This window comes from Bombina bombina, chromosome 5 (assembly GCF_027579735.1).
Source record: "Bombina bombina isolate aBomBom1 chromosome 5, aBomBom1.pri, whole genome shotgun sequence".
In the NCBI taxonomy this organism is placed as follows: Eukaryota; Metazoa; Chordata; class Amphibia; order Anura; family Bombinatoridae; genus Bombina; species Bombina bombina.
In genome coordinates, this window is record NC_069503.1 from 243,750,003 (window position 1) to 243,766,784 (window position 16,782).

The 16,782-nt window shown below is 40.8% G+C and overlaps 1 protein-coding gene across 1 annotated transcript in view; it reads right to left on the reverse strand.

The window, feature by feature from the left end:
- Positions 1–16,782, reverse strand: part of APBB1IP (amyloid beta precursor protein binding family B member 1 interacting protein) — a 352,897-nt gene that overhangs the window by 239,656 nt on the left and 96,459 nt on the right. Inside the window, exons 2-3 of the mRNA XM_053713908.1 lie at positions 15,139–15,210; positions 263–347 (exon numbers count right to left, since the gene is read on the reverse strand). Of these exons, the coding sequence (XP_053569883.1) occupies positions 263–347; positions 15,139–15,210 (157 nt within the window). The remainder of the gene's footprint in view (positions 1–262; positions 348–15,138; positions 15,211–16,782) is intronic.

Consider the following 16,782-nt stretch of genomic DNA (forward strand, 5'->3'; position numbering starts at 1 on the left):
TAATAACCCAGGGGTGCGACTGTTGCACCATTGGCTTGTCAGGGTGTAGGTGGTGTCCAGTTTTACATTGGGAAACCAGGTCATTAATAGGGGAAGCAGGCACATTGGGACACAGGTGCCAGACAGGAGTTCTGGATTGTGTAACATCATTTTTGTTATTAGTAGCTGAATTTAATAAATCAACACACAGAGTGTGACATCAATTACACCATTGCATTGACTACCAAGGCACTTTGAAAATAAATAGTCTAGAAATACTTACCATTTAAATCTTTAAACCCAACAGAGAAATTCATGTCAGATACTGACTTTGTTGGAGGGGGTGGAAGTGTTTCTAACCCTAAACTCTGTGAAGAAAGAAAATAAATAAATGTGATATTAATTAAAATCAATCAATGCAAAATTCATATGTTGAGCTATTGCTAGACTGTTCCAGTTAGTGTATAAACAATTATTATGGACAAAATATTTTTTTTTAGTAAAGTGCAATAAAATACTAATCATAATGTTCTAAAAAAGAAAAGGAACAGAGGCGCCAATGCTCCTTTTCTTTTTTAGACCACGTTACCACAGGATGACCGTCCTATGACAGAGAGCTGCCTCTACCCTTGTTGTTCTTTCAAGATCTGTTGTGGACTTTATGTGATATCTGCATATACTCATATGCCCATTTCCACTCATTCGGGTTTGATTTTTTTGATTGTCTAAATTGTGTCATTGTTAACAATCTTAACTACACTTATATGTATTGTTGTTGTAGGTGTTATTTTACTAGATAGCGCCCCCTTAGAGTGTAGTGTGTACTGAGTGCACACCACCCTCTCTATTTTCTAATCATAATGTTCATTTATTATTGACTGTGCAATTTTTTGTTCTATCTAATTTGGTTGGTTTAGCTAATTTAACCAGTGCTACAAATGGATTGGCCATAGAAAATAAACCCCCAAAAAACAAACAAATGGATTATGAAATTCTAATGAATATGAATGTGGTCCATACTATAAAACATACCAATAGAAACTAGATGTGCATTTAGATGTATGCAAAAAAAGAAATCACAAATTTTGCGGTATTATTTGCATTTGTTTGAAAACGCAAAGCGAGTGGCCCCTTTGACAAATAAACAAACAAATGAATGACTGCCATGATTATAAAAACTGTAATATTGGTATGTTTTTAAACTTTTCCCTTCATAATAGAACTAATGAACGTAGTTCAGTTAAAAAGTATTAACACAAGCAAGTGATGTATTGTGAAAATTGTTAAATCCCTTTGTTGCAGTCAAAGGGTTAATAAGAATTTGGTCCATTAGCTGTTTTGAACAGCTCTACATTGTATTGTACTTTGGTAAACCAAGTTTGGAAGGAAACATATTGATAACTCATATATTACTGCACAGTAGTTCAAGACTCCGTTATATTCAAATGTATAATTGTTCACATTTGCATTAAAAATGACTCCATATAGGGATAGAGTGTATTTTTGTTTTGTTTTAAACTGAAAAAATAAAATAAAAAAATATCTGGCATTGTGAGAGATTTAGGTGTAAAAATAAAATTTCTCTTGTTAAGTGTGTTCAGTCCATGGGTCATCCATTACTTATGGGATATATTCTCCTCCCCAACAGGAAGTTGCAAGAGGATCACCCAAGCAGAGCTGCTATATAGCTCCTCCCCTCACATGTCATATCCAGTCATTCTCTTGCAAGTCTCAACAAAGAAGGAGGTCGCGAGAGGAGATAGGAGTTTTTTACCTAATTATTCTTCAATCAAAAGTTTATTATTTTAAAATGGCACCGGAGTGTGCTGTTTTTTTCTCTCAGGCAGTATTTAGAAGAAGAATCTGCCTGCGTTTTTCTATGATCTTAGCAGACGTAACTAAGATCCACTGGCTGTTCTCGCACATTCTGAGGAGTGGGGTAACTTCAGAAAAGGGAATAGCATGCGGGGTCCCCCGCAAATGAGGTATGTGCAGTAATATTTTCTAGGAATGGAATTGACTAAGAAAACACTGCTGTTACCCATATGATGTAAGTACAGCCTTTAATGCAGTAGTAGCGACTGGTATCAGGCTGATAAATGTATGCGCAGTTGAGTTATTTTCTAGGGACTAGAATTTGACTGAGAAAATACTGTTAATACTGAAATAAATGTATGAGCCTTAACTGCAGTAGAAGCGACTGGTAGCAGGCTTAGTGATAACTTTGCATAACACTGGAAAGTTGTTTTTTAAACGTTTACTGGCATGTTATTCGTTTTGTGAGGTACTTTGGTGATAAATCTTTTTGGGCATGATTTTTTTTCCATATGGCTAACGTGTATTTCTGCATAGAAACCGTTGTAACAGGTCTCCCACTGTTGTAATATGAGTGGGAGGGGCCTTTTTTAGCGCCTTGTTGCGCAGTTAAAATTCTTGCACAGTCTTCCTGCTTCTTCCTCCTTGATCCAGGACGTCTACAGAGAGCTCAGGGGTCTTCAAAATTCATTTTTGAGGGAGGTAATCAGTCACAGCAGACCTGTGACAGTGTGTTTGACTGTGATAAAAAGGTTAAATCTTAAATTGATTATCCGTTTTTGGGTATTGAGGGGTTAATCATCCGTTTGCTAGTGGGTGCAATCCTCTGCTAAATTCATACAATTACTGTTAAAATTGTTGGCTATAACTGAATTAGTTCATTGTTATTTCAACTGTGACAGTTTTTTGTGTTTTTAAAAGCGCTGCAGCGTTTTTTCAATTGCTTGTAAATTTATTGACAGATTTTTTCCAAGCTTGCTAGCCTTCATTGCTAGTCTGTTTAAACATGTCTGATACAGATGAATCTACTTGTTCATTATGTTTAAAAGCCAATGTGGAGCCCAATAGAAATATGTCTACCAATTGTATTGATGTTACTTTAAATAAATGTCAGTCTTTACCGGTAAAGAAATTATCACCAGACAACGAGGGGGAAGTTATGCCGCCTAACTCTCCTCACGTGTCAGTACCTTCGCCTCCCGCTCAGGAGGTGCGTGAGATTGTGGTGCCAAGTACATCAAGGCCCTTACAAATCACTTTGCATGATATGGCTAATGTTATGAAAGAAGTATTATCTAATTTGCCTGAGTTAAGAGGCAAGCGCGATAGCTCTGGGTTTAGGACAGAGCGCGCCGATGACACGAGAGCCATGTCTGATACTGCGTCACAATTTGCAGAACATGAGGACGGAGAGCTTCATTCTGTGGGTGACGGATCCGATCCGGGGAGACCGGATTCAGAAATTTCAAATTTTAAATTTAAGCTTGAGAACCTCCGTGTATTACTAGGGGAGGTGTTAGCGGCTCTGAACGATTGCGACACGGTTGCAATCCCAGAGAAATTATGTAGGCTGGATAAATACTATGCGGTACCGGTGTGTACTGACGTTTTTCCTATACCTAAAAGGCTTACAGAGATTATTAGCAAGGAGTGGGATAGACCCGGTGTGCCCTTTTCCCCTCCTCCGATATTTAGAAAAATTTTCCCAATAGACGCCACCACACGAGACTTATGGCAGACGGTCCCTAAGGTGGAGGGAGCAGTTTCTACTTTAGCCAAGCGTACCACTATCCCGGTGGAGGATAGTTGTGCTTTCTCAGATCCAATGGATAAAAAATTAGAAGGTTACCTTAAGAAAATGTTTGTTCAACAAGGTTTTATATTACAGCCCCTTGCATGCATTGCGCCCGTCACTGCTGCAGCGGCATTCTGGTTTGAGTCTCTGGAAGAGGCTATTCGCACAGCACCATTGGATGAGATTATGAACAAGCTTAAAGCCCTTAAGCTAGCTAATGCATTTATTTCGGATGCCGTTGTGCATTTAACCAAACTAACGGCTAAGAACTCCGGATTCGCCATCCAGGCGCGCAGAGCGCTATGGCTTAAATCCTGGTCAGCAGATGTAACTTCTAAATCTAAATTGCTTAATATTCCTTTCAAAGGGCAAACCTTATTCGGGCCCGGCTTGAAAGAAATTATTGCTGACATTACTGGAGGTAAGGGTCACACCCTTCCTCAGGACAGGGCCAAATCAAAGGCCAAACAGTCTAATTTTCGTGCCTTTCGTAATTTCAAGGCAGGAGCAGCATCAACTTCCTCCGCTCCAAAACAGGAAGGGACTGCTACTCGTTACAGACAGGGTTGGAAAGGCAACCAGTCCTGGAACAAGGGCAAGTAGGCCAGAAAACCTACTTCTGCCCCTAAGACAGAATGAAGAAAGGGCCCCCTATCCGGAAACGGATCTAGTGGGGGGCAGACTTTCTCTCTTCGCCCAGGCCTGGGCAAGAGATGTCCAGGATCCCTGGGCGTTGGAGATCATATCTCAGGGATACCTTCTGGACTTCAAAACTTCTCCTCCACAAGGGAGATTTCATCTGTCAAGGTTATCAACAAACTTAATAAAGAAAGAGGCATTTCTACGATGTGTACAAGACCTCTTAGTAATGGGAGTGATCCACCCGGTTCCGCGGACGGAACAAGGGCAAGGTTTTTACTCAAATCTGTTTGTGGTTCCCAAAAAAGAGGGAACCTTCAGGCCAATCTTGGACCTGAAGATCTTAAACAAATTCCTAAGGGTTCCATCGTTCAAAATGGAAACTATTCGAAGCATCCTACCCATGATACAAGAGGGTCAGTATATGACCACAGTGGACTTAAAGGATGCCTACCTTCACATACCGATTCACAAGGATCATTATCTGTACCTAAGGTTTGCCTTTCTAGACAGGCATTACCAGTTTGTAGCTCTTCCCTTCGGGTTGGCTACGGCCCCGAGAATTTTTACAAAGGTTCTGGGCTCGCTTCTGGCGGTACTAAGACCGCGAGGCATAGCGGTGGCTCCGTACCTAGACGACATCCTGATACAAGCGTCAACTTTTCAAAATGCAAAGTCTCATACAGAGATAGTTCTAGCATTTCTAAGGTCGCATGGGTGGAAAGTGAACATGGAAAAGAGTTCTCTGTTCCCACTCACAAGGGTTCCCTTTCTAGGGACTCTTATAGATTCTGTAGAGATGAAGATTTACCTGACGGAGTCCAGGTTATCAAAAATCCTAAATGCTTGCCGTGTCTTTCATTCCATTCCAAGCCCATCAGTAGCTCAGTGCATGGAAGTAATCGGCTTAATGGTTGCGGCAATGGACATAGTGCCATTTGCGCGCCTACATCTCAGACCGCTGCAACTATGCATGCTAAGTCAGTGGAATGGGGATTACTCAGATCTGTCCCCTTTACTAAATCTGGACCAGGAGGCCAGAGATTCTCTTCTCTGGTGGTTGTCGCGGGTTCATCTGTCCAAAGGAATGACTTTTCGCAGACCAGATTGGACGATTGTAACAACAGATGCCAGCCTACTAGGCTGGGGTGCAGTCTGGAACTCCTTGAAGGCTCAGGGATCGTGGACTCAGGAGGAGAAACTCCTCCCAATAAACATTCTGGAATTAAGAGCAATATTCAATGCTCTTCTAGCTTGGCCTCAGTTAGCAACACTGAGGTTCATAAGATTTCAGTCGGACAACATCACGACTGTGGCTTACATCAATCATCAAGGGGGAACCAGGAGTTCCCTAGCGATGTTGGAATTCTCGAAGATCTACATCCCAGGCGTGGAGAACTGGGAGGCAGACTTTCTAAGTCGCCAGACCTTTCATCTGGGGGAGTGGGAACTTCACCCGGAGGTGTTTGCTCAACTGATCCTTCGTTGGGGCGAACCGGAGCTGGATCTCATGGCATCTCGCCAGAACGCCAAGCTTCCTTGTTACGGATCCAGGTCCAGGGACCCGGGAGCGGTGCTGGTAGATGCACTAGCAGCCCCTTGGGTTTTCAACATGGCTTATGTTTCTCCACCATTTCCGTTGCTACCTCGACTGATTGCCAGGATCAAACAGGAGAGAGCATCAGTGATTCTGATAGTGCCTGCGTGGCCATGCAGGACCTGGTATGCAGACCTAGTGGACATGTCGTCCTGTCCACCATGGTCTCTGCCTCTGAGGCAGGACCTTCTAATTCAGGGTCCTTTAAACCATCCAAGCCTAATTTCTCTGAGGCTGACTGCATGGAGATTGAATGCTTGATTCTATCAAAGCGTGGTTTTTCGGAGTCGGTTATTGATACGTTAATACAGGCTCGGAAACCTGTTACCAGAAAAATTTACCATAAGATATGGCGTAAATATTTATATTGGTGTGAATCCAAGAGTTACTCATGGAGTAAGGTTAGGATTCCTAGGATATTGGCTTTTCTACAAGAAGGTTTAGAAAAGGGTTTATCCGCTAGTTTGTTAAAGGGACAGATTTCTGCTCTGTCTATTCTTTTACACAAACGTCTAGCAGAGAATCCAGACGTCTAAGCTTTTTGTCAGGCTTTGGCTAGGATTAAGCCTGTGTTTAAAACTGTTGCTCCTCCGTGGAGCTTAAACTTGGTTCTTAAAGTTCTTCAGGGTGTTCCGTTTGAACCCCTTCATTCCATTGATATTAAGCTTTTATCTTGGAAAGTTCTGTTTTTGATGGCTATTTCCTCGGCTCGAAGAGCCTCTGAGTTATTTGCCTTACATTGCGATTCTCCTTATCTGATTTTTCATTCAGACAAGGAAGTTCTGCGTACTAAACCTGGATTTTTACCTAAGGTTGTTTCTAACAGGAATATCAATCAAGAGATTGTTGTTCCTTCATTATGTCCTAATCCTTCTTCAAAGAAGGAACGTCTTTTGCATAATCTGGACGTAGTCCGTGCCCTGAAGTTCTACTTACAGGCAACTAAAGATTTTCGGCAAACTTCTTCTCTGTTTTTCGTTTATTCTGGTCAGAGGAGAGGTCAAAAGGCTTCGGCCACCTCTCTCTCTTTTTGGCTTTGTAGCATAATACGTTTAGCCTATGAGACTGCTGGACAGCAGCCTCCTGAAAGAATTACAGCTCATTCCACTAGAGCTGTGGCTTCCACCTGGGCCTTTAAGAATGAGGCCTCTGTTGAACAGATTTGCAAGGCTGCAACTTGGTCTTCACTTCATACCTTTTCAAAATTTTACAATGTTTAATGTTCCTGCCTTGTCCCTCCCATCATCCGTGTACTTTAGCTTTGGTATTGGTATCCCATAAGTAATGGATGATCCGTGGACTGAACACACTTAACAAGAGAAAACATAATTTATGCTTACCTGATAAATTTATTTCTCTTGTAGTGTGTTCAGTCCACGGCCTGCCCTGTCTTTTTTGAGGCAGTTCTAAATTTTAATTAAAACTCCAGTCACCACTGCACCCTATAGTTTTTCCTTTCTCGTCTTGTTTTGGTCGAATGACTGGATATGACATGTGAGGGGAGGAGCTATATAGCAGCTCTGCTTGGGTGATCCTCTTGCAACTTCCTGTTGGGGAGGAGAATATATCCCATAAGTAATGGATGACCCGTGGACTGAACACTACAAGAGAAATAAATTTATCAGGTAAGCATAAATTATGTTATTCCCTAATCAGACTGATAATTCTGTTCACATGCCTTGGAGCTAAATTATCTATTGTTTCTGAGTGAGACCAGCCACACAGACCAACTGACTGTAAAATTGTCAAAAACAGAATTTATGTTTACCTGATAAATTTCTTTCTCCTACGGTGTATCCGATCCACGGCTTCATCCTTACTTGTGGGATATTCTCAATCCCTACAGGAAGTGGCAAAGAGAGCACACAGCAGAGCTGTCCATATAGCTCCCCTCAGGCTCCGCCCCCCCAGTCATTCGACCGACGGTTAGGAGAAAAAGGAGAACCATAGGGTGCAGTGGTGACTGTAGTTTACAAAAATAAATTTAAACCTGACCAAATGCCAGGGTGGGCCATGGACCGGATACACCGTAGGAGAAAGAAATGTATCAGGTAAACATAAATTCTGTTTTCTCCTACATTGGTGTATCCGGTCCATGGCTTCATCCTTACTTGTGGGAACCAATACCAAAGCTTTAGGACACGGATGAAGGGAGGGAACAAGTCAGGTAACCTAAACGGAAGGCACCACTGCTTGCAAAACCTTTCTCCCAAAAATAGCCTCAGAAGAAGCAAAAGTATTGAATTTATAAAATTTGGCAAAAGTATGCAGTGAAGACCAAGTCGCTGCCTTATAAATCTGTTCAACAGAAGCCTCATTCTTGAAAGCCCATGTGGAAGCCACAGCTCTGGTGGAATGAGCTGTAATTTGTTCAGGAGGCTGCTGTCCAGCAGTCTCATAAGCCAATCTGATGATGCTTTTCAGCCAGAAGGAAAGAGAGGTAGCAGTCGCTTTCTGACCTCTCCTCTTACCAGAATAGACAACAAACAAGGATGATGTTTGTCTGAAATCTTTAGTCGCTTGTAAATAGAATTTTAAAGCACGAACCACATCAAGATTGTGTAACAGTCGTTCCTTCTTAGAAGCTGGATTAGGGCACAGAGAAGGAACAATGATTTCCTGGTTAATATTCTTATTAGAAACCACTTTTGGAAGAAAACCAGGTTTGGTACGCAAAACAACCTTATCTGCATGGAACACCAGATAAGGTGAATTACACTGCAAAGCAGACAATTCAGAAACTCTTCTAGCAGAAGAAATAGCTACCAAAAACAAAACTTTCCAAGATAGTAACTTAATATCTATGGAATGTAGAGGTTCAAACGGAACCCCTTGAAGAACTGAAAGAACTAAATTTAGACTCCATGGAGGAGCCACAGGTCTGTAGACAGGCTTGATTCTGACTAAAGCCTGTACAAATGCCTGAACATCTGGCACGGCTGCCAGACGCTTGTGTAACAAAACAGAAAGGGCAGATATCTGTCCTTTTAAGGAACTAGCTGATAGACCTTTCTCCAATCCTTCTTGGAGAAAAGATAGTATCCTTGGAATCCTAATCTTACTCCATGAGTAACCCTTGGATTCGCACCAGCAAAGATATTTCCGCCATATCTTATGGTAAATTTTCCTGGTGACAGGCTTTCTAGCCTGGATCAGAGTATCTATAACTGATTCCGAAAACCCACGCTTAGCTAGAATCAAGCGTTCAATCTCCAAGCAGTCAGTTGCAGAGAAACTAGGTTTGGATGTTCGAATGGACCTTGAATTAGAAGGTCCTGCCTCAAAGGTAGCTTCCATGGTGGAACCGATGACATATTCACCAGGTCTGCATACCAAGTCTATCAGAATTACCAAAGCCTTCTCCTGTTTGATCCTAGCTACTAGCCGGGGGAGAAGAGGAAACGGTGGAAAGACATAAGCTAGATTGAACGACCAAGGCGCCACTAAGGCATCTACCAATGTCGCCTTGGGATCCCTGGACCTGGACCCGTAACGTGGAACTTTGGAGTTCTGACGTGACGCCATCAGATCCAGATCTGGAATGCCCCATAGTTGAGTTAACTGGGCAAAAACCTCCAGGTAAAGTTCCCACTCCCCCGGATGGAAAGTCTGACTACTCAGATAATCCGCTTCCCAGTTGTCCACTCCTGGGATGTGAATTGCTGATAGATGGCAGGAGTGATCCTCTGCCCATTTGATGATCTTGGATACCTCCCTCATCGCCAGGGAACTCTTTGTTCCCCCCTGATGATTGATGTACGCTACAGTCGTCATGTTGTCCGACTGAAATCTGATGAATTTGGCCTCCGCTAGTTGAGGCCATGCTTGGAGCGCATTGAATATCGCTCTCAATTACCAAAATGTTTATCGGGAGAAGAGATTCTTCCCGAGACCATAGACCCTGAGCTTTCAGGGACTCCCAGACCGCACCCCAGCCTAAGAGGCTGGCGTCGGTCGTGACAATGATCCACTCCGGTCTGCGGAAACTCATTCCCTGAGACAGGTGATCCTGAGACAACCACCAGAGGAGTGAGTCTCTGGTTTTCTGGTCCATTTGTATCTGGGGAGACAAATCTGCATAATCCCCATTCCACTGTTTGAGCATGCACAGTTGCAATGGTCTTAAATGAATTAGAGCAAAGGGAACCACGTCCATTGCCACAACCATTAGTCCTATTGCCTCCATGCACTGAGCTATGGAGGGTTGTGGAATGGATTGAAGAACTCGACAAGTGTTCAAAAGTTTTAACTTCCTGACCTCCGTCAGAAAGATTTTCATTTCTACCGAGTCTATTGTTCCCAGGAAGGGAACCCTTGTGAACGGGGACAGAGAACTCTTTTCTATGTTCACCTTCCACCCGTGAGACCTTAGAAAGGCTAGAACAATGTCCGTATGAGCCTTTGCCTTGTGAAAGGACGACACTTGTATTAAAATGTCGTCTAGATAAGGTGCTACTGCAATGCCCCTTGGCCTTAGCACCGCTAGAAGGGACCCTAGCACCTTTGTGAAAATTCTGGGAGCAGTGGCCAATCCGAAGGGAAGAGCCACGAACTGGTAATGCTTGTCCAGAAAGGCGAACCTCAGGAACTGATGGTGATCTTTGTGGATAGGAATATGCAGGTACGCATCCTTTAAGTCCATGGTAGTCATATATTGACCTTCCTGGATCATTGGTAAAATTGTCCGAATGGTTTCCATTTTGAATGATGGAACTCTGAGAAATTTGTTTAGGATTTTTAAATCCAGAATTGGCCTGAAAGTTCCTTCCTTTTTGGGAACTACAAACAGGTTTGAGTAAAAACCCAGTCCTTGTTCTGCTGTTGGAACTGGGTATAAAAGGTCTTCTACGCAATGTAAGAATGCCTGTCTCTTTATCTGGTCTAAAGATAAGCGAGACATGTGGAACCTTCCCTTTGGAGGAAAATCCTTGAATTCTAGAAGATACCCCTGAGAGACAATTTCTAGTGCCCAGGGGTCCGGAACATCTCTTGCCCAAGCCTGAGCAAAGAGAGAAAGTCTGCCCCTACTAGATCCGGTCCCGGATCGGGGGCTAACCTTTCATGCTGTCTTGGTAGCAGCAGCAGGCTTCTTGGCCTGTTTACCTTTGTTCCAGCCTTGCAATGGTTTCCATGCTGGTTTGGGCTGGGATGCGTTACCCTCTTGCCTAGTGGCTGTAGAGGTAGAAGCAGGTCCGTTCCTGAAATTGCGAAATTAGACTTATTTTTAGCTTTGAAAGGTCTATCTTGTGGGAGGGCATGGCCCTTTCCCCCAGTGATATCTGAAATAATTTCTTTCAACTCTGGCCCGAATAGGGTCTTACCCTTGAAAGGAATATTAAGCAATTTTGTTTTGGACGACACATCCACAGACCAAGATTTTAGCCAAAGCGCTCTGCGCGCCACGATTGCAAAACTTGAATTTTTTGCCGCTAGCTTAGCTAACTGAAAAGCGGCATCTGTAATGACGACACATCCGCCGACCAAGATTTTAGCCAAAGCGCTCTGCGCGCCACGATTGCAAAACTTGAATTTTTCGCCGCTAACTTAGCTAACTGAAAAGCGGCATCTGTAATGAAGGCATTAGCCAACTTCAGGGCGTGAATTCTGTCCATGACTTCATCATAAGAAGTCTCCTTCTGGAGCAAGTTTTCTAATTCCTCAAACCAAAAGGACGCTGCCGTGGTTACAGGAATAATGCAAGAAATTGGTTGAAGAAGAAAACTTTGTTGGACAAAAATTTTCTTAAGCAAATCTTCTAATTTTTTATCCATAGGATCTTTGAAAGCGCAACTATCTTCTATTGGTATAGTCGTGCGTTTAGCTAGTGTTGAAACTGCCCCCTCTACCTTAGGGACCATCTGCCACGTGTCCTTTCTGGGGTCAACAATGGGGAACATTTTCTTAAATATAGGGGGGGGGAACAAAAGGTACACCTGGTCTCTCCCACTCCCTAGTCACTATATCCGCCACCCTATTAGGTATCGGAAACGCATCAGTGTGTACTGGGACCTCTAAGAATTTGTCCATTTTACACAATTTTTCTGGGACCACCAAAGGGTCACAATCATCAAGTGTAGCTAGGACCTCCTTAAGTAGGGCACGGAGGTGTTCTAGCTTAAATTTAAATGCTATGGTATCAGGCTCTGCCTGCTGAGAAACTTTTCCTGTGTCAGAAATTTCTCCCTCAGACAGGCCCTCCCTCACAGCCAAGTCAGATTGATGTGAGGGCACTACAGATAAATTATTTTCTGCATCTGCTTGCTCATTTTCTGTATTTAAAACTGAGCAATCACGCTTCCTTGGAAAAGCTGGCAGTTTGGATAAAAATGCTGCGAGAGAATTATCCATTACTGCTGCTAACTGTTGCATAGTAATAGCAATTGGTGTGCTAGATGTACTGGGCATCACTTGCGCGGGCATAGCTGGTGTTGACACAGAAGGAGGGGATAGCGGGCTATCCTCACTACCTTCAGCTAAAGAATCATCTTGGGCTACATTTTTAAGCGTGATTGTACGGTCCTCAAGCTGTTTGGACGCTATGGCACACTTCACACATAATTTTAATGGGGGAACCACCTTGACCTTTACACATACAGAACATAGGCTATCTGAAGGGTCAGACAAGTTTGACAGACTTAAACAGAACTTCAATGCAATAAAAATTATTTTTGACAAAAACGTTACTGTGTCTTTAAATAATAAAAGTGCACACTTTATTACTTAAACATCAAAAAACCATCAAATAAACATCCGATTTTAATGAAATTTTCACAACAGCGTCTTAATGCTTAGAAAAATTTTCAGACCAATTAACCCCTTAATGCCCAAACCGGAGCTAATAACAGCAATTAACCGGTTAAAAACACTACAGTACAATGCCACAGCCTCTACTGTGGCTTTTACCTTCCTTAGGGATTATTTAAGTAGGAAATAAGCCTCTCTGAAGTCCTTTCTGATGTCTCTGGACTCCCCACGTGAAGCTGCATGAACTGCCTAGTCAAAACAACTGCGCAATTGAGGCGCGAAAATGAGGCCTCCTTCCTCTTCAATCCAGAGTGGAGGGGCCTTTCTGACTAGATTAGGTGTCCAAATAAGTGCCAGGCGCAAATTAAACCCCTTATAAGTGTTTTAAAGTCTGAAAAAACACCTATTTATACTGAGAACATGCTAAAAAGCAATCGATTAAGCCCACAATAGTGTCAACCAGCATAGAGCCCTTAATATAAGCCATCATTTTATACAGAGTCTAAGAAAAATGGCTTACCTATCCCTGAGGGAATTTCTGACAGTCTTCTAGCATTACATGGTCTTGTTAGAAAAATGACTGATCATACCTGAAGCAGTTAAGCCTGCAAACTGTTCCCCCCAACTGATGTGCTCTGGTATTCAACAGTCCTGCGTGGGAACAGCAATGAATTTTAGTTACTGGTGCTAAAATCATATTCCTCTCAGCAGAAATCTTCATCACTTTCTGCTTCAGAGTAAATAGTACAAGCCGGCACTATTTTAAAATAACAAACTCTTGATGGAAGAAATAAAAAACTACAACTAACACCACATACTCTTTACCACCCCCGTGGAGATGCTACTAGTTAGAGCGGCAAAGAGAATGACTGGGGGGGCGGAGCCTGAGGGGAGCTATATGGACAGCTCTGCTGAGTGCTCTCTTTGCCACTTCCTGTAGGGATTGAGAATATCCAACAAGTAAGGAAGAAGCCGTGGACCGGATACACCAATGTAGGAGAAATCTGCTCTGTATACCATTTAGAAATTATATTTGTACAGTATAGAGGCTGTATGCTATTTTGCTGTGATCTTTAATATAGTTTTATCTTTAAAGGGATACTAAACACATTTTTTTCATGATTCGGATAGAGCATGCACTTTTAAACAACTTTCTAATTTACTCCTATTATCAAATGTTCTTCATTCTCTTGGTATCTTTATTTGAAAAGCAGGAATGAAAGCTTAGGAGTCAGCCCATTTTAGGTTCAGCATCTGGATACTGCTTGTTTTTTGGTGGCTAAATGTAGCCACCAATCAGCAAGTGCTATCCAGGGTGTTGAATGAAAAATGAGCCAGCTCCTAAACTTTAATTCCTGCTTTTTCAAATACAGATACCAAGAGAACGAAGAAAATTTGATAATAGGAGTAAATTAGAAAGTTGTTTAAAATTGCATGCTCTATCTAAATCATAAAAAAATAAAAATATATTTATTATCCCTTTAACACAAGAACATAGAAATTTGAGACATATTACATATTGGTGGGTTAAAACTAAAAGGGAGGTTGTTTGTGAACACATTTCAACTTTATTTATAATGCATTTTACACATTTAATCATGTGTCATGTCAATTATGTTATGTCTGATGTCATTAGTGATGTCAATAATGATATCACAGAAAACAAATCACTCAGAGAGATAGAGAAATAACTCTCACTCAAAGGTTGATCCTTTTATAAGTGTATTCCAACATAATTTCTAACAATGGACTTCCAATGTTCATGTTTATTTTTACTATTTATACCTCAAGGAGTGCTTTGTTATCTCATACCATTTTCAAAATCGCACAACTAGATCAACATAATACACATCAGCTGCATTTAACAAGAGACAATCTTATGTTTCCTTTCCTGAGGAAAGCTTAGCTATGAGATTAATCTTTTGTACTAATCATTGCTAAACTTCAAGATCTGATGACAGAGAAATGTCATTATGTTACTTTTGCTGACACTCAACAATATTCCGCTTTCACTGTTTTTCAGCATACTGACAGTATATATACATTAAACATGTAGACAGGTTGAAAGAAATGCAATTCATATATAAAATAAATGCATAATTTTGAAGATCAGATAGAACTAATATAGTATAATGAGCTGCATTTTTTCTAAGCATATGTTGAAAACGCAAAGATTTTCAAACATGCAAGGTCTTGCTACATCAAATATAATTTTCAAGAGTTTTCCTTGTTTTCAAAAAGAACAAAATGTGTTGACATTTGGATTAAGTATCTTTTAAGGAATTGGATGAAGATTAGAGCATTTTTTTGTTTTGTTGAGTTGCAGCTGTTTCATACTGTATGCTTGTATGATGTCACGATGACTGTTCCTGGGACAATTTAGAAAAAATGCCAAACAGACTGAACCAATTTCTTTCCCTTTGAAATTCCCATTTGTCAATATTTATTCAGTCTGGAAATTGTCTGCATGAAACTGGGTAAAGATACTGAATGGAAAGAATACCATTAGTGGAAATTTCTTTTCTTATTTAAGCATTTGGAAAAGATTTAAGACATTAAAAACACTCACCTGAGTTAATAAGTCCATTTCTCCCAATAAGTTGCTAAACATTTCGTCTATATCTTCACAAGTCTGCTCCATCTGCAAACAAAAATAGAGTATAAAAATGTGTAAAGTGTTGCACAGGCAATTACTTCATTGTCTCAAGAGTTCCATTGAGTGCCCTTTTGTTTAACCCTTTGGCTGCAAGACAGTGCTGCAACACACAACACTGTTTAGCAGCCAAAAGGATAAGGGACTGTATTATACCATGTTTTAATGGTGTTTCTGTCTGAGGTTTATTTTGGGTTTTATCTATTAAAGTAAGGGCTCTCAGTAATAATAATAAAAAAAGTTACCATTCATTAATACAGTCTACTGAACATATTAACTTCAGTTCCTACAATTACAACACTATCTTGATAATTACCACAAATACTACAAACTGCTATTGTAATTAACTATTACAACTTATTATAGATTTGGTTTACCACAAACAACATGCCATCCCAATTACCACCCTTAGCATTTGTAGGGATCTGAGCAAGATAAATTTGTATGGTTCTCAGCCTAGCACCCTTATTAATATGCCCTGCCCTACCCCTATATGGGCTACCCCATCCCAGCTTTCAGTGTGTCCTACCCTCACCCCTGAATGTGTGGGGCCTGGGGTGGGTGCCCCTCTCATCTTGCCAAAAGGGCAAGGCTGATAACAACAAATTTATCTTTAAGTGAGGAATCAGCAGCCTAGAATAAGACGTTGCCTGCAGAGATACTGAAATCTCCATAAACGAGAATTAGTATGTTAGAAAAAGAGAACTCCACATATCCATCACAGTAAAATTTCAAATCCTGACCCATGACCCATGTACAATCATTTTCACAAGCTGTCCCAATTATATAAAATACCCTTCAACTCTCTCTCATGACCGATAATCAAACACTTGCTGACATGGAGAGAATATATATATATATATATATATATATATATATATATATATATATATATATATATATTATTTTAGCATTTTATTGTAATGTAGGTGTATCTTCTTCGCATCCAGAACCCTGCATAGCAAGATAAACAGCTGTCAAGCTAAAGTTTACCTTTTTAAAATTCTTTAAAGGGATATGATACCCAAATGTTGAAGCACTTGATAGTGATGCAGCATAGCTGTAGAAAGCTGACTAGAAAATATCACTTGAACACATCTATGTAAAAAAAGGAACATATTTTAGAAAAATTTATCAGCAGCCAATCAGGATACTAGTCCCAGTACTTGTAGGTGGTGTGTATCTGGCATGTGCAGGCACAGTCATGTTATTTTCCTCCTCAATTTAAGGAAGTTTCCTATGAAAATCTCACAAGATTTCAGGGAATTCTCATGAGATCACAGTAAAGCAAAGGTATTTTTTTTAGGTAAAATATCTTCATTTTTTTTTTTTCAATAATTTTTTATTGAGGAACAATATAAATTTAACAAGAATAACAAAACAGAAATACGGATGTTACACAAATTTGAGCCATCATACAATCTCAAGATATCAAGGTATATAATTTTTGCAACACCATATAACAGTTACAATAACTTAATTAGTACAATATAGAAAGAAAGAGGTCGTTTCTCAGGGTATGAGAATAAGTAGATATATATTGTATCCTCATTTTTTCCT